The 19,964-nt window shown below is 40.2% G+C and overlaps 1 protein-coding gene across 1 annotated transcript in view; it reads right to left on the reverse strand.

The window, feature by feature from the left end:
- LOC139366753 (G protein-coupled receptor 158a) overlaps positions 1-19,964 on the reverse strand; it is a 97,983-nt gene that overhangs the window by 76,274 nt on the left and 1,745 nt on the right. The window contains exon 2 of the mRNA XM_071104454.1: positions 1,287-1,392. Coding sequence (XP_070960555.1) covers positions 1,287-1,392 — 106 coding nt within the window. The remainder of the gene's footprint in view (positions 1-1,286; positions 1,393-19,964) is intronic.

Here is a 19,964-nt window from a genome sequence, read left to right on the forward strand (position 1 = left end):
GGCCAGATATATTTCAGGGCCAAGGCCAGATATATTTCAGTGCCAAGGCCAGATATATTACAGGGCCAAGGCCAGACATATTTCAGGGCCAAGGCCAGATATATTACAGGGCCAAGGCCAGATATATTTCAGGGCCAAGGCCAGATATATTACAGGGCCAAGGCCAGATATATTACAGGGCCAAGGCCATATATAGTACAGGGTCATGGCCAGATAAATTACATGGCCAAGGCCAGACTGAACTGGGTTACTGTATCAACAAGCACAAAAAAATGACCGCATACAAACACAGAGAGAGAAAACAGTTGCACTAACACACATAGGCCTATTATTGAGTACACACACACACACACACACACACACACACACACACACACACACACACACACACACACACACACACACACACACACACACACGCACACACACACACACACTCTGCCAGTCTCCTACTCCAGCCAACTGTCCATGGAGAGGTGGAAGTGCTCAGACAAAGAGACAAATGAATTATTCAAGGAGCTCCCTGCAATCCATTACATCACATGTATTATGAAGGAGTCTGATCTACAGTGCCTCTTAAAAATCTATCATTCCCAATGATGATCCTAAAACAGCAGGTTAAAGCATTTTGACCATCGACAAAAGACTAGCTGCTAGCTACAAGAACCTATTAAGTACAGTAGGTACAAAAAATATAATAGTAAAGGCAGTCAGTGTACCGTATTGTTGTAGTGTAAAATGAGAAATTTGATTATATGTTTCTGTACATGATCCAACTCTGGGATTATTGAGTTTACTTAATAAAAATGTATGGCTGAAATGAGTAAGCCTCTACTAAAAAAATGGGACAAAATATAGCCAATCCAACAATACAGGCAACATAATGTGACTATCAAGTGCTGTGATACATGTACAACATCAATAAAATACAAGTATACTATCTGCCATTGATCAAGTGGTACAATGATTCAGCATTTACCCATTCATGGCATTCAAGACATTGTAATGTGACTTGCCATAGGCCAGTGTACAGGTTTATGGAAGGTATGAATCATAAAACACATATACGCACACACACACACACACACACACACACACACACACACACACACACACACACACACACACACACACACACACACACACACACACACACACACATATACACATATACACACACACTAACACACACACACACACACACAAACACACCCACACACCCACACGCATACACGCACACACACTCAAATCAATCAGTCAGTCATGCATCCATTAGACATAGCTACCTCCATAGTAGTCAGGTTGCATCGATGGGTCCCAGCAAACCAGCCGTCCGCAGAGCACTGGTCGATGTCAACATCCTGCAGATTGACGTCCACTCGAACCACACCCCTAAAATAGAGGATGAAACAATGATGTACTACCAAAGCCCGTTACAGACTATCTATCTGTTATAGGGTATATCTGAATGTACTTGTCAATATACAGTACTAGTCAAAAGTTTGGACACATCTACTCATTCAAGGGTTTTTCTTTATTTTCACTATTTTCACTAATATGGAATCATGTAATAACCAAAAACAGTGTTAAACAAATCAAAATATATTTAGTAACCACCCTTCCTTCGCCTTATTGACAGCTTTGCACACTCTTAGCATTCTCTCAACCATATTAACCTGGAATGCTTTTCCAGAACTCTTCCAGGACTCTTGAAGGAGTTCCCACATATACTGAGCACTTGTTGGCTGCTTTTCCTACACACTGCGGTCAAACTCATCTCAAACCATCTCAATTGGGTTAGGTCGGGTGATTGTGGAGGCCATGTCATCTGATGCAGCACTCCACTCTCCTTGGTCAAATAGCCCTTACACAGCCCGGAGGTGTGTTTTGGGTCATTGTCCTGTTGAAAAAAAAAAATGATAGTCCCACCAATAGCAAACCAGATGGGATGGCGTATCGCTGCATAATGGTGCCGACAGAGAGTGCTGCCAGGTGGTGAAGGTGGGAAAAAACACCTCCACTTTGCTGATACTCAACACTGGGGCCCCACAAGGATGCGTGCTCAGCCCGCTCCTGTACTCCCTGTTCACCCATGACTGCGTGGCCTTGCACGCCTCCAACTCAATCATCAAGTTTGCAGACGACAGTAGTAGCCCTGACTACCAACAATGACGAGATAGACTACAGGGAGGAGGTGAGGGTCCTGGAAGTGTGGTGCCAACCTCAACCAAACAAAGGAGTGGATCTTGGTCTTCAGGAAACAACAGCAGGAGCATCCCCATATCCATTTAGACGTACAGCGTTCAGCGTACATGTCTTTGACAAACTGAATTGGTCCCCCCACAGGAGCCTGAAGAAATTTGGCTTGGCACCTAAAACCCTCACAAACCTTTACAGATGCACAATTGAGAGCATCCTGTCGGGCTGTATCACCGCCTGGTATGGCAACTGCACCGCCCGCAACAGCAGGGATCTCCAGAGGGTGGTGCGGTCTGCCCAACGCATCACCGGCGGCAAACTACCTGCCCTCCAGGACACCTACAGCACCCGATGTCACAGGAAGGCCGAAAAGATAATCAAGGACAACAACCACCCAAGCCACAGTTTGTTCACCCCGCTATCATCCAGAAGCCGAGGTCAGCACAGGTGCATCAAAGCTGGGACCGAGAGACTAAATAACAGCTTCTATCTCAACAGCTTCCATCAGACTGTTAAATTATGTTAAATAGCCATCACTAGCGCATTAGAGGTTGCTGCTCTATATACACAGACTTGGAATCACTGGCCACTCTAATAATGGAACACTAGTCACTTTAATAAAGTTTACAAATGATGTATTACTCATCTCATGTGTATATACTATATTCTATCATATTCTACTGTATCTAAGTCTATGCCGCTCTGATATTGCTCGCCCAATATTTATATATTCTTAATTCCATTCCTTTACATTAGATTTGTGTGTATTGTTGTGAAATTGTTAGATATTACTGTCAGATATTACTGCACTGTTAAAGCTAGAAACACAAGCATTTCGCTACACATAACATCTGCTAAACATGCGTATGTGACAAATAAAATGTGATTTGATTTTTGGTAGCCATGCTAGTTAAGTGTGCCTTGAATGCTAAACAAATCACAGACAGTGTCAACAGCAAAACACCTCCACACCATCACACCTCCTCCTCCGTCCTTCAAGGTGGGAACCACACATGCAGAGATCATCTGTTCACCTACTTTGTGTCTCACAAAGACACAACGGTTGGAACCAAACATGTCAAATTTGGACTCATCAGACCAAAGGACAGATTTCCATCGTTCTAATGTCCATTTCTCGTGTTTCTTGGCCCAAGCAAGCCTCTTCTTCTTACCGGTGTTCTTTAGTAGTGGTGTCTTTGCAGTAATTCGACCATGAAGGCCCTATTCACAAAGTCTCCTCTGAACAGTTTATGTCAAGATGTGTCTGTTACTTTAACTCTGTGAAGCATTTATCTGGGCTGGTAACTCTAATGAACTTATCCTCTGCAGCAGAGGTAACTCTGGGTCTTCCTTTCCTATGGTGGTCCTCATGAGACCCAGTTTCATCATAGCGCTTGAAACTTCAGGTTCTTGAAATTTTCCGGATTGACTGACTTTCATGTCTTAAAGTAATGATGGACTGTCATTTCTCGTCTCTTATTTGAGCTGTTCTTGCCATAATATGGACTTGGTCTTTTACCAAATATGTCCATCTTCTGTATACCACCCCTACCTTGTCACAACACACCTGATTACCTCAAACACATTAAGGACAGAAATTCCACAAATTAACTTTTAACAAGGCACACCTGTTAATTGAAATGCATGAGGACTACCTCATGAAGCTGGTTAAGAGGATGCCAAGAGTGTGCGAAGCTGTCAAGGCAAAGGGTGGCTACTTTGAAGAATCTCAAATATAAAATATATTTTGATTTGTTTAACACTTTTTTTTGGTTACTACATGATTCCATATGTGTTATTTCATAGTTTTGACGTCTTCTCTATTATTTTACAATGTAGAAAATAGTACAAATAAATAAAAACCCTTGAATGAGTAGATGTGTCCAAATGTTTGACTGGTACTGTATCTATAAGAAAAACTTCCTCAACTAGTACTACAAAGTTAACACTACTTCTAATCTGTATAATTACGTATTTACACTAACCCTTGTAGGAGTTATTATTAGTAATTGGTAATAGACACGTTGCAGTATCATGCATAGAAATCATTGTACAATTATAGGAAACGCTTGGCTGGAGGCGAAACAGCTTGTAAGGCCAATATTGACATTTCACTGAACTGCAACAGCATTCTGTTCATCGACTGGCTGTAATCCCCTCTCGTACACACATGCATATGCACATACGAACACACACACACATGTATGTGCAAACAGAGATGCATGTGCGTGTGCACACACACTCACCACAAGTGCGGTATTTCCCCAGTTTCTTAGGTAGGTTACATTGACAGATGGGTTGTTAAGCAACAAAACTGATGCGTGCGCATCTTTAGGGCAAAACAACTGTCATCTCCAAAGGCTTATTGATTGAGAACATTTGAACTATATTTTGTCTCCAAATATTTACTGAAAACATAAATACATTTTCACAATAAGTACTTGTTGTCTTTCAAATACATTGTTACAGTTGTTGGTAAGCTAGCTAGTGAATTTTAGCCATATCAGTATAGGCCTGACATAAGTCAAAATACCTCAAAACAAGATATGGTATTAAGAACTAGCTGAAAACAAGCCAACTAAGAATCCACACATGGCAGCTTATTGTACGTGTTAGCTATCTGACTAGCTAGCTATCTGACCATCCAGAATCATAAAACACACAGCCTTCTGCATCATCATCGTTGCGCACACATCATATTCGTGAAGTTGTCAGGCAACCCGTCACTGCAACCTGGACTCAGGGGTAGACCTAACATAGTAAATGTAAATTCGGGACACCACAATTACTATGATATGTTACATGTCTTGTGATATGTATTAATTTGTGGATGTCCATCATCCATTTCGTATGATATGTTACCCTAACCTCAACCCCTAACACCAACCCCTAGCCTTGCTAATGTTAGCCACCTAGCATTAGCCACCTAGCTTATGTTTTCCACAAAAAAATAAAATTCGTATGATATGTTACCAATTGCATTTCATACAATATGTATGGAAACTGCACCGCCCACAACCGCAAGGCTCTCCACAGGGTGATGCGGTCTGCACAACACATCACCGGGGGCAAACTACCTGCCCTCCAGGACACATACAGCACCCGATGTCACAGGAAGGCAAAAAATATCATGAAGAACAATAACCACCCGAGCCACTACCTGTTCACCCCGCTTCCATCCAGAAAGCTAGGTCAGTACATGTGCATCAAAGCTGGGACAGAGAGATTGAAAAACAGCTTCTATCTCAAAGCCATCAGATTGTTAAACAGCCACCACTAGCACAGAGAGGCGGCTGCCTCCCTACAAACTTGACATCATTGGCGACTGTAAAACATGGAACACTAGTCACTTTAATAGTGCCACTTTAAGAATGTTTATATACCTCACATTACTCATCTCATATGAACATAATGTATACTATATCCTTCACTATCTATTCTTTACTATCTATTGTATCTTATCCGCTCTGTTACTGCTCATCCATATATTTCAACGTATATATTCTTATTCCATTCCTTTATTAGATTGTGTGTACAGTGCCTTGCGAAAGTATTCGGCCCCCTTGAACTTTGCGACCTTTTGCCACATTTCAGGCTTCAAACATAAAGATATAAAACTGTATTTTTTTGTGAAGAATCAACAACAAGTGGGACACAATCATGAAGTGGAACGACATTTATTGGATATTTCAAACTTTTTTAACAAATCAAAAACTGAAAAATTGGGCGTGCAAAATTATTCAGCCCCTTTACTTTCAGTGCAGCAAACTCTCTCCAGAAGTTCAGTGAGGATCTCTGAATGATCCAATGTTGACCTAAATGACTAATGATGATAAATACAATCCACCTGTGTGTAATCAAGTCTCCGTATAAATGCACCTGCACTGTGATAGTCTCAGAGGTCCGTTAAAAGCGCAGAGAGCATCATGAAAAACAAGGAACACACCAGGCAGGTCCGAGATACTGTTGTGAAGAAGTTTAAAGCCGGATTTGGATACAAAAAGATTTCCCAAGCTTTAAACATCCCAAGGAGCACTGTGCAAGCGATAATATTGAAATGGAAGGAGTATCAGACCACTGCAAATCTACCAAGACCTGGCCGTCCCTCTAAACTTTCAGCTCATACAAGGAGAAGACTGATCAGAGATGCAGCCAAGAGGCCCATGATCACTCTGGATGAACTGCAGAGATCTACAGCTGAGGTGGGAGACTCTGTCCATAGGACAACAAACAATGTACATTGCACAAATCTGGCCTTTATGGAAGAGTGGCAAGAAGAAAGCCATTTCTTAAAGATATCCATCAAAAGTGTCGTTTAAAGTTTGCCACAAGCCACCTGGGAGACACACCAAACATGTGGAAGAAGGTGCTCTGGTCAGATGAAACCAAAATTGAACATTTTGGCAACAATGCAAAACGTTATGTTTGGCGTAAAAGCAACACAGCTGAACACACCATCCCCACCAGCATCATGGTTTGGGCCTGCTTTTCTTCAGCAGGGACAGGGAAGATGGTTAAAATTGATGGGAAGATGGATGGAGCCAAATACAGGACCATTCTGGAAGAAAACCTGATGGAGTCTGCAAAAGACCTGAGACTGGGACGGAGATTTGTCTCCCAACAAGACAATGATCCAAAACATAAAGCAAAATCTACAATGGAATGGTTCAAAAATAAACATATCCAGGTGTTAGAATGGCCAAGTCAAAGTCCAGACCTGAATCCAATCGAGAATCTGTGGAAAAAACTGAAAACTGCTGTTCACAAATGCTCTCCATTCAACCTCACTGAGCTCGAGCTGTTTTGCAAGGAGGAATGGGAAAAAATGTCAGTCTCTCGATGTGCAAAACTGATAGAGACATACCCCAAGCGACTTACAGCTGTAATCACAGCAAAAGGTGGCGCTACAAAGTATTAACTTAAGGGGGCTGAATAATTTTGCACGCCCAATTTTTCAGTTTTTGATTTGTTAAAAAAGTTTGAAATATCCAATAAATGTCATTCCACTTCATGATTGTGTCCCACTTGTTGTTGATTCTTCACAAAAAAATACAGTTTTATATCTTTATGTTTGAAGCCTGAAATGTGGCAAAAGGTCGCAAAGTTCAAGGGGGCCGAATACTTTCGCAAGGCACTGTATTAGGTTTTGTTGTGGAATTGTTTGATATTACCTGTTAGATACTGCTGCACTGTCGGATCTAGAAGAATAAGCATTTTGCTACACTCGCAATAACATCTGCTAACCATGTGTATGTGACCAATACACTTTGATTTGATTTGATGTTACGAATTTGCAAAACGTATGATATGTTACAAACTCAAGTTTGTTGTGGTAAATGTTAGCTAGGTGGCTAGGCTAGCAGTTAAGATTAGGGTTAAGAGTTAGGTTTAGGGTCAATGTTAGGGTTAGGGGAAGGGTTAGCTAACACGGTAAGTAGTTGCAAAGTAGCTAAAAGTAGTAAATAGTTTCAAAGTTGCTAATTAGCTAAAATGCCATAGTTGTCTGTGATGAGATTCAAACACACAACCTACGGGTTGCTAGACATTCACGTTATACATCTATCCATCCTTCCATCCATCCACCTCAACCAACCACTCTACTTTCTTTTTTGCCTTAAGTAGCCTTCTGTCTTATGTAACCATAGCAAACGTAACATAGCATACTAATTTGAGTGTCCCGGATTTAGCTTTACTATGTTACGTCTAGTCTATGAGACCAGGCTGGTCTATATGTAAGACAAAAAATGGACACCACTATCCATGTACCATTATCTTGTGATTTTTTGAACTGAGAAAAAAACGAACAAGGTCCCTACACCTGCAGATTTGTTAACAAGGCTTTACCGTGCTTATGATTTCTAATGTTTTTTTTTGCCTCCAGTGCTATATAATAATGCTCCTGTGCAATACACTTTTAGAAAAAAAAGGAGGACCCTTTGAATAACCATTTTTGGTTCCAGGTAGAATACTTTTGGTTCCAGGTAGAACCCTTTTGGGTTCCATGTAAAAGTCATTTACACAGGCGGTTCTACATGGAACCCAAAATAGTTTTAATTGGAAGCAAAAAAGGTTGTCCTACGGGAACAGCCTAATAACCCTTTTGTAACCCTTTTACCTAAGAGTGTATCAATTACAGAGAACAATTTCCAACCCAGCACTCATTCCTAATGACAAGTCATCCTTACACCTCCCTCCTCAACAGTAAGAGCTGAGGAAATGAGTATATTTTTCTCATTTGTGGTAATGAAGATGAGCTATTCCAGTAGACTTCCAGTCATTGCGCTAACGCTAGATAGCAATGGGTTGGGAAACTACCTTCAACTTCCTTCAAACTGCACGCAGAGACATAAAAAGGGATTGATTGACAAAATCTCATACTGTCCCTTTAACATGGGAGAATCTCATAAAATAGTGTTTGACCCGTAGTTGGTTAGATCCATGAGGCTTATGAGGACGGGGGGTTCCGATGGCAGAGAGGATATAGGAGGTTGACTGCGCTATTCAGTCACAGTATGCTGCTATCTTTTCACCTTGTTTATTTTTACTCTAGGTGCAGCAGGTGTTTGCACCTGATTTACCTGCACCTGCTGTTGGCAACCTCACTGTGATTTGGAGAACAGCTTGGCACAGGCAGATACCGACAGAGATGAGAAAATAAAAAAGGTGCAATTTCTCCGTCCTCCTATGATGCTACCAGCTGCTGCCAAAACTAGATACCGGTAAACGATATTTTGAAAATAATGCATTTCAATGTTCTGCCTCTGACACAATCATACAATCATTCAGTCTCAACTACCTAAAAAGTCATATTTGGATGTGTACATAAACTGATACTATGTACTAGGACATTAATATTACTCCTAGTACTTCTTCCAGTCACGTACACATGTGGCTATGAATGTTGCTGGTGAAGCACCTTATCCAGGTGCAAGTGAACTGGCTTATAGTGTACCCAGTGGACATAATGTGATGTGTGGACAAACACTCCCTACCTACAGTATGCCGTTATTTATAACTCTTGCTGCGACCTCGCCTGACCCACACCCCCAGCCAGTGCTCAGTTAACAAGACATTGCTTTCCCACCAAACAAAAAAAAATATGTTCTGCCCTCTGGATCCTGAGATAACACACTGTCTGCTCGTCACATCTTGTCCAAAATACCCTGAAAAGCTTCATTTGGCTTTTTTCTTCCGAATTCATCCATCTCTTTTGGAGCCTAAGCCAAATTCCCCAGGCAATTTTCAGCAGCCGAGCCAAAGCGTCCATATGGTACGCAAAAAGTCTCAAGCACGTGCAGTTTTCCGAAGCGTCCAAATGCCTAGAACCATGGCTCTATCCGACAGAGGCAGTGAATGAATAAAGACGACACCGTTGGAGTGCAATTTAATCTGGGCAGCCACAAGGAGCAGGCTCCAAAGGCATCATAGTGGTCATTGGGCCCTCAGGCACAAAGGCTGAAAGATCACAGGGAACAGGAAAGAGTCTTGTCCCAGGAATCAGAGAGCTCTCTTTTTTTCTCCATCTCCATTCATTGCGGGTTCTAAAGAACAGTGGGAGAAAGGATGAGCATCGGACAGGGGGGTTCCACTTCCTCTAATGGACCAGTCAGCCACAATGCCGTGCTAATATTGGCCTATGTATGCGAGCATATTGGAAATTTTATCAAAGCCTATTTGTTGACAGGGGAATTTATGACAGAATTTTTACGACAAAACATAGGTACAGCAGATCCCCTTATTGTATGGGACACTTTTAAATGTGCCTTTAGAGGCCATTCAATTCAGTACTCAGCTCTAAAACAAAAGCATTTTTTGTCAAAAGAGTCCATATTAACGAAGGAAATTGAAGGTCTAATAGAACAGATAGATAAAAACGGTACCATAGAGGCTCAGAATAAGTTAGAGGAAAAACTAAAAGAAATGCAGGAACTTGTTCAAGAAAGAAAGTATAATATATTATAAAAAATAAAACAAACTTGATGGAATATGGGGAAAAATGCACCAAATAATTTTTTCATCTTCAACATATAAATGCTACCAAAAATAATTTACTGAAACTTGTCACCCATGATTCACCAAATTAGATATTGAAAGAGGAAGCAATTTGTTTTCGTTTCAGTCTCCTCCATCTCCTCTAACTGAAGCTAATTGTATGGATTTTTGTTCTATTAATAATGTAAAATTAACAGCTGTACAGAAAGACTCATGTGAAGGCAGAGGAGGAACTTCTTGATGCTATTAAAGCCAGGGCTGGATGGCATACCAGTTGAGGTATACCAAACTTTGATATACTCAAGAGGACCATTACTGGCATGTTTAACCTCTCTGATGTAAATGGTAGATTATCAGACACTCAACAAGAAGGTCTGATTGAATTATTACTGAAGCAGGATACAAGTGGTAAATATAAAGATCCAGTCCATTTACAAAATTGGAGGCCCCTTACACTTCAGTGTTGTGATGCAAACATTTCTTGCAAAATGTATAGCGCATAGAATTGAAAAGGTATTGTCAGATCATATTCATTCTAATCTGACAGTTTTTTTTTACATGGATGATTCATTGGAGATAATATAAGACAAGTACTGGAAACAATAGAACACTATGAAAAATCTGGGAAACCAGGTCTGCTATTCATAACTGATTTTGAAAAAGCTTTCGATAAAGTACGACTGGAGTTTATACATCAATGCCTGGAATATTTCAATTTTGGAGAATCTCTTATAAAATGGGTTGAAGTCATGTATAGTAACCCTAGGTGAATTTTTTTTAATAATGGCAACTTCCCAGAAAGTTTTAAACTGTGAAGAGGAGTAAAACAAGGTGGTCCACTATTGGCATTTCTATTTATTATGGCCATTGAAATGTTAGCTATTAAAATCAGATCCAACAATAATATCAAGGGATTAGAAACACAGGGCTTAAAAACAAAGGTGTCCTTGTACGCTGAAATCTACTATTTGGATCCCTCCACAGCCTCATAAGAGGATCTAGATACTTTTTCTAACCTCTCTGGATTACAACCAAATTATGATAAGTGTAACTATATTATTTATTGGATCACAAAAAATGCAACTTTTACATTGCTGTGAAGTTCACCAGTAAAATGTTCTGAGGTGGACATACTCTGTATATATATTCCCGAAATAAATAAATTATCTCATTCCAATACATTTTTAAAGAAAGTTAGCAAACATAGACAAGAACTTACTACCATGGAAAGGAAAATACCTGTCTATTTGTGGAAAAATCACCCTGACTCTTTAGTCATATCCCAGTTTACCTATTTCCATATGGTCTTGCCTACACCTAGCAAACAGTTATTTAAATTATATGATTCAAAAAATATAACATTTTATTTGGAATTATATAATGAATATGAATTCAGAGGGCAGAAATTATTGAATATTCCAGACCTCTCACTAAAGGCTTCAGTCATACAAAAGCTACACTTAAATTCAAACTGGATCTCTAGCCAATTAATGAGAATGTCTCACCCCATGTTCAAGAATGGCCTTTTCCCCTTTATTCAGATTACAACCTCGAACGTTCAGTTGTTTGAAAAGGAAATATTTGCTATTTTTAAAACAAGCCATAGAAAGTTGGTTGCAATTTCAATTTAATCCACCAGAAAAAAAATAAATAATAATAATTCAACAAATATTGTGGTTAAACTCAAATAGATAAAAAAATACAAATAATTATGTCACACATGCAGCTAACAAAACTAAATGTCTGCTCTACCCAAAGAGTACGGACCAAAAAAAGGACAACTGTGACATATAGTTTACAAAATAGTTGCGAAGACATTTTCGACGTACTGATTCCACGACACATGGTTTATGAACTGACCTGCAAAACGATGCCAGATTTAAATTATTATACAAAATTCTTGCAACCAATAGAATGTTATATACATGGGGGAATACCACCTTCCCAGCTCTGCAGATTTTGCTGAGAGACAGAATCAATAGATCATTTATTTTGGTATTGTCCATATGTAGCTTGTTTTTGGTCACAGGTCCAGGAATGGCTGAAGAATTGCAACATTTACCTGGAGCTGACTCTGCAGATAGCACTACTGGGTGATCTGAAAAGTCATAGTCAATCGATCAATAATATAATAATACTTTTAGCAAAAATGTTTATTTTAAATTTTACAATCTGTAGAAATTATGAGAATTGAAAGGTTCAGAATTTTTGTAAAACATAGCACTGTTGAAAAATATATAGCAAATAGAAATCCAATATGGATGGTGTTAAGAGATAGATGGGGGGGGGGGGTGAATGGAGCTGAAGTTTGGGACTAATAACAACTAATAACAACAAGATAACTAATGTAAAACATACTGTGTCCGTTAAACGTATATACACTGTAGTTTCAAGACTTTTGTGAAATAAATAGATGGGAGAGGTTGAGGTTAGAGGAAGGACAGGAGTGAAAACAAACTAAATATAATTATTTTAAAATAGACTGTGCCCATAAAATGTATGTAGTATGTATAAACTGGAAGTAGAAGCCTAAGAGTTGTTGTTCACTTTACTCCAATTAGGGGATGGGTGGTAGGGTTAGAAAGTTTAAAAAATAAAACTTTTTTTTTTAAAGATGTGTGTACATATTTACATATACCTTAGCCAAATACATTTAAACTCCGTTTTTCACAATTCCTGACATTTAATCCTAGTAAAAATTCCCTGTCTTAGGTCAGTTACAAGTCCAACGCTCTAACCACTAGGCTACCTGCCGGCCCAAACGTATGTGTTCGTATGTATATGTATTGGCATATATTTTTTTGCAAATATATATATATACATTATATTTGCAAAACAATATATGGGGGATTGGATGGAAGATACAATCTGTCTGCAATATTAAAACGTATCTACCCCCTAAAAAATATAATAATAATATTAGCCCACGTACTTTGAAGTCTCTTCCACATGTGTCAAAGTCAATATGCTAATACGTGCAGTGATTTGCAGAAATGCTGAGACCTAATGCTAAATGGAGTAGAATAGTCATCAGAAAGAAAGGAGGACCAAGGCACTCTTCATATAATTAATTAAAATGCCTTTATTTGTATGGCATGTTCTATGGAAACCGAGTTTAAAAACTCCAACGTGTTTCAGCTGCATGGCCTTCGTCAGAGAGTACAAAGATATGTTAATACAATGTCTTCTTTTGAACAGCTTTTTTCAATTAACCCTGATTTGAAGAAGGAGTGGTTAAAGAATGCATTGGACAACACCTAGCAAGCAATGCTATACACATTAAAAAGTGAAATACTGTAGATATGTTATCAAAAATTCAACTCAAGGCTAGAAGCATCAGAACCCCTAGAAGGGTAGTTCTAACCTTGAATATGACTGGGCCAAGTGCTACGAATAGGAGAGCCATCTATTTTATAGTACACTAGATCACAGCAGACATGGACCACAACAGTCTAAACATAGCTGAGGGCAATAGAGGAAAATGTCCACTAGATGACAGCAAATGGACCTCTCACGACCCTACAGGACAGGTGAGAAATACATATCTTCATTTAAACCAGGGTATTTAGTGGCCTGTAGTTTGTAAATCCAAAAACGTTCCCTTTGGGTTAGCTGTTTAAGATGACCCCCTTTTCTAATTGAGGACAGAACATGATCAATACCCATAGCTTGAAGGGAGGCAGGGTTGCCATGGTGTAGGGACTTGTAGTGCCTTGACATGGGGTAGTCTTCATTGCCTAGCCGTATGGCGTACTTGTGGTCCACTAAGTGGTCTTGAAGGCGCCTCTTTGTCCGTCCAATGTAGAACACCTTGCACTGTTGACGTTCAAATTGGAGATGACATAATTGGTTTGGGGGGCAGAATAGTCGTTCAGAATTGTCTTTAAAATCCTAAAGCCTATACTAACTAGAAAGACCAAGAGCAACAACAAAAAATATGTTCTCCAATGGTCAAATGGTTTCCATTAGAGAACTATGTAGCCGGCTTTCAGTTTGGCTCAGCAGCTGACTGCTATCTGGACAGCTTGACTGCTACGGGACATCCCACTGTCCTCCAGAGTGGGAGCACAGTGAGGTGCCAATAGCATCTGCTGAGATGGTGGCCTTCCAGAAACAGCTAGTAAGGAAGCCCCAGTATGCCTCTAGCTAAGTGGAATAATATGCTAGTAAGCTGTGAAGATCAGAGAGGACAGAAAATGATCATTTTGACAGCCATACTCTCTGAGATCAGGGACTTCAAATTGCAACAAACACAAAACCTACCGTAATGTTGCAATAACGTTATGCCAGGGTAAATTATATGGTTTTACAGCGCTGTAGCAACGTTGTATTTGACATGTGCAATGGATAGCTAAAAATCCCTAGGATTTGCGTACATTTTCCATTGATGCCATGGGGACTCCACTGCTCAGTAAGGTTACTTGCCAATACTCTGTTGCCAATCAGGTAAATGTGAACAGTGAGTAAACGGCTGAGGCTCATTGGACACACAAAAACACGACTTCCCCTACATAGAGAGAGAAAGCAATTAATAATAACCATTTCATTAATAATAACCATCTCAGTGGTTTTATTAATGATAATCAAATCACCATCTGTTGTTGCATGACAGATCGCCTACAGGGATTTTAATCCTGTAATGTCTTTAGATTTATCCCCATGTAATCTTTTGCAGAGAGCAAGAGCTGTAATAGTAGTGAAGGCCTAATGAGAGATGTGTTTGGGCTGGCCAGTTAGGGGTAAAGATACATGCTGTAAACAATATTGGGCGTAATAAAGGATAAACAATTCAGCTATGGCCATGTCTCTGCATGTTTAGCTGAACTAAGAGTAATGGTAAGATTATCTTAAATTTGATCTTCTCAATACTATGGATATTTTCACTTTTCATTAATTTGATAAAGATGGGGGTATTGCTCAATCATCTCAATCATTTCTGGGTTACGGTCTAAAGAAAAGAGGGTTGACGTGAGGGTGTTTAAAGTGCAGTGCCGCTATGACAGAAAAGCGAGAGCACTCAAGAGAACGGCGTTCAGTGCTTTCTGTGACATTAAAGTCGCCATGGGCGTTCCGTCTGCTTTGATGACCGGCGACAGAACTCTTATAAAATGACCGCGGTTGCATTGCTTCATGGAGGCAGCAGAGGCGGAGTCCGGCCAGCGGCTAGCTGGTCACATTAGTCTCTGCTTGTCCTGTCAGGTTAATACATTTCCATCACATTGGAGACGTTTTCCCAGAGAAAATCGGACATTGTGACCATTCTTTGACATAATGCATAAGGCTCTTCTGAAAGATATGATATATTTGGTTATATGTGGGCAAGCATGTGACTTGGGCTGGCTAAACAAATGACTTTTGGTCAGAGGAGCTTTGATTGAATACAACACATGAAGAAGTGACCATGTATATTATGCCTGGCTTAGTGTACAGTCATCATGGCAGTGCCAAGATATTACCACTGCATACTGTATATAGGTGCTATCTAGAACCTAAAAGGGTTCTTCGGCTGTCCCCATAGGAGAACCTTTGAAGAACCATTTTTGGTTCCAGACAGTACTTTTTGCACAGAGGGTTCTACATGGAACCCCAAAACGGTTCTGACTGGATCCAAAAACGGTTCTCCTATGGGGACAGCCGAAGAAACCTTTTGGAACCCTTTTTTCCCAAGAGTGTACTCTACCTCATCCATTCTCTGACACTCATTTTCTAGTCTACAGTATAGTCCGTATGTTTAATATTGTAACTTCATAGGACATTTGTATCTTGAATAGAGTAATAAACGTGTAGGTAGTATATCGGTCATGATCCTTCTTGTTCTTTTCTTTGTATTACTACAGTAGTGTGCATAATGAATGGATTTGCAGATCCATTAACAGAGTAGAGAATCTATGTTTTCATGGGGTCTTTTCAACTCAAAGCTTCTCTGAATGTCTATTCAAACTGATGTAATCGAGACACCGCATTGTGAAACTAGATGAACTAATGTATCCAACCGTGCAATCACGGCTTGAATATTGGCCTGTCAATATTCAAGGAAAGTTGTTCCTATTACCTGTGATAATGTGCACAAATGAAAACAAATCTTATTTTAACGGACTCCAAATGTCAAGCAAAGAGAGGTTAATCCCTTCATTACATGTTATCCTCTAACACTGAGTTCAGTTGCTTACTGGTAATAAAGTCAATCCAAGTACATGAGATGAAAACTATTTGTTTAGAAGGTGCTAATTATATGGTCAAAAGGGAAGGACACTTTTCCTTGCTGGGTTCTTACCAGCTTGATCAGAATGTGAGTGTGAGCTCCCTTACAAAGAAAAACATGAAGAAATCCTGGTGTACCAGTCAAAATTTTGGACACACCTACTCACTTGGGGGCGGCTGGTAGCTTAGTGGTGAGAGCGTTGGGCCAGTAATTAAAAGGTTACTAGATCGAATCCCGGAGCTGATTAGATAAAAATCTGTTGTTCTGCCCTTGATCAAGGCAGTTAACCTAATGTTCCTAGGCCGTCATTGTAAATAAGAATTTGTTCTTAACTGACTTGCCTGGTTAAATACAAATCCAGGGTTTTTATTTATTTTTGACTATTTTCTACATTGTAGAATAATAGTGAAGAAATTAAATAACACATATGGAATCATCTAGTAACCAAAAAAGTATTAAACATATTTTATATTTGAGATTCTTCAAAGTAGCCACCCTTTGCCTTGATGACAGCTTTGCACACTCTTGGCATTCCCTCAACCAGCTTCACCTGGAATGCTTTTCCAACTGTCTTGAAGGAGTTCCCACATATGCTGAGCACTTGTTGGCTGCTTTTCCTTCACTCTGCGGTCCAACTCATCCCAAGCCATCTCAATTGGGATGAGGTCGGGGGATTGTGGAGGCCAGGTCATCTGATGCAGCCCAAACTATGAAAAACACCCCCAGACCATTATTTCTCCTCAACCAAACTTTACAGTTGGCACTATGCATTTGGGAAGGTAGAGTTCTCCTGGCATCTGCCAAATCCAGATTTGTCCGTTGGACTGCCAGATGGTGAAGCATGATTCATCACTCCAGAGAACGTGTTTCCACTGCTCAAGAGTCCAATGGCAGCGAGCTTTACACCACTCCAACCGACGCTTGGCATTGTGCATGGTAATCTTAGGCTTGTGTGCGGCTGCTCGGCCATGGAAACCCATTTCATGAAGCTCCCGAGAAAACAGTTATTGTGATGACATTGCTTCCAGAGGCAATTTGGAACTTGGTAGTAAGTGTTGCAACCCAGGACAGACGATTTTGTTATTTTGTTATTGTTATGCGCTTCAGCGGTCCCGTTCTATGAGCTTGTGTGGCCTACCACTTCGCGGCTGAGCCGTTGTTGCTCCTAGACATTTCCACTTCCCAATAACAGCACTTAGAGTTGACTGGGGCACCTCTAGCAGAGCAGAAATTTGAAGAACTGACTTGTCGTAAAGGTGGCATCCTATGACAGTATCACATTGAAAGTCACTGAGCTCTTCAGTAAGGCCATTCTACTGCCAATGTTTGTCTATGGAGATTTCATGGCTGTGTGCTCGATTTTATGCACCTGTCAGCAATAGGTGTGGCTGAAATAGGAAAATCTACTAATTTGAAGGGGTGTTTAAGACATACATCTTTCACAACGTCCAGCTACATCTTGTCCCCCATCCAGGGACAGACCCTGCTTAGCTTCAGAGGCAAACCAGCAGTGCTATGCCGTGTGCTATGTTGCTGGAATGAACGTGCCAAAACTTGCAAATGGAAAAAAGGCAGTGAAAGCAAATGGAAAAAAGGCAGTGAAAGCTAAGGACAGTGTAACATAACCAAAGACAGGGAATAATGCAGGGAAAAGGGAGGCGCTTTATTTCACCCAAACCATGGTACAACCTAATTAACATAATAAAAACATCCCCATGAAAATCTGTCCGTTTAAGCTAGAGATGTGTTTTTTTGCATGGGCTGCATCTCAATTCACCGCATCTGCCGATATCACCCTTGGGCATCTGTGGTGAAAGGTGGCAGAGCTAGTGCTGTGTTTGTCAGACCATGAGACATCCCGAAAATCGGTCTTGTTGCATAAAAGTCTGTAGCATCCAAACGGTTTCGCCTACAAAGCACCCGACTGAAAGCTGAGACTCTCAGGAACATGATGGGTTTCTCCGTGTTGCTCTAGGATGCCCAGAAATCTCACAAGACTCCTCTTCTGCCAACTTATTTCTGTAGTTTCCAAACAGTTTAGGCTACAAACTTATATGAATGGAAGTATATATGGAGATCGCTTAGTGCCTAAAATAAGCGGATAAATACATGTAAAAATACACTACTTTCTCTCACACACACTCATCCCCGATGGGTGTACCTAAGGGCCAGAACTGTAGAGATAGCATGTCTCTACACACTGTTCTAACTACACCCTGTGGCCTCCCTCTTGTCCCCTGTGGCAAATGTTGATGAATTGAGAGGATGTTCAAAGTGTGAGCTCACACACCTCCATGTGAGCAGGTTGATCTGCCACACACACATCCACACATGTTCATATAGACACACACTCATTCTACTGTACCAATCTACTGTACCGTATAGGGACAGATTAGTATGTGTTTGCACCACTATAAAGTTTGCTCAAATCTACTTTGAATAACTGTAGAAAGACATTAACTTATTCACAGTTTCCCTCTCCGTGTTGTGGGCAACAATTTTAACATGAGGCACAAATCTCAAATTCAGAACGAGTGCATTATTAGTAAAAACAAAAAGTAGCTGTTGAAGAATTAAAGGACTGGAATCAAGATGGCCCAGGGTTGTTGTTGAACATCTTTCATTATTAATTCATCATTGTATTGATTGCGTATTGATCTGGATAGGAGACTGAGAAGTGATGTCTGACGCAGTATATTAGCAAACATTTCCCCCTTTGTATCTGTGTATGGGGGAGGTAAGGGACAGAAAGGTTTTAAGAGAATATATACATACATATTTACTTTTAATCTAGTCTGAGAGGAGGTAATTGGACATCACACAATTCAAAGAGAACGTGGAGGGAAAGGGGTCACAAAACAAAATGTTGACTAAGTAAAAACCTGATCAACCACATATCATCTTATAACCAGATAGGCCTATCCTCTGCGTTAAACAAAAGGTAACACAGCAGTCTTAATGGCTGAGCATATGACAGCATCCCAGCATGTTCTCATGTAGTTTGAAGGTGGGGGTAAGAAAAGACCAGACTGATACAAGCTGTTATTTAATAACTAATCATTGAGGTGAAACACAAATGTTTTATGTACGGATAGTGATTCGCAACAATGATTTTCAGAAGAGAATGTATAATGCTGACCGGTGAGACATTTCCGAAGTACCTGTGGGATCAATTGGATTGAAAAGATGCACCATTGATTGCTGTTGTTGTGGCCACTCCCCAAGGACCCGAGACAATACATAACATCCCCTATTTAACCAGTATGATGTTGTTAGTGAGTTTACAGGGTTGATGGGGTAAAAATGCATTGTAACATTCTTGTTGTACGTTGTTGTTACATTGAAGTAACATTGGTATCACAAATGGACATGATGCTGCATCTGCAATGAGGAAAGGGAAACTGAAGAGAAAATGAATTTGATTCCAAAGCTTAATGTAACCTAGCTATAGTAAGCCTTATACAATGTTCAGCACGATATGTCTCATTTGCAATCCATGCCTTTCCGTGAGCAACCCTGGTGTGTGTCAATTAAATATCAATTGAACGCAGTGCACACAACTATCTATCTG

The sequence above is a fragment of the Oncorhynchus clarkii genome, chromosome 15 (assembly GCF_045791955.1).
Source record: "Oncorhynchus clarkii lewisi isolate Uvic-CL-2024 chromosome 15, UVic_Ocla_1.0, whole genome shotgun sequence".
In the NCBI taxonomy this organism is placed as follows: domain Eukaryota; kingdom Metazoa; phylum Chordata; class Actinopteri; order Salmoniformes; family Salmonidae; genus Oncorhynchus; species Oncorhynchus clarkii.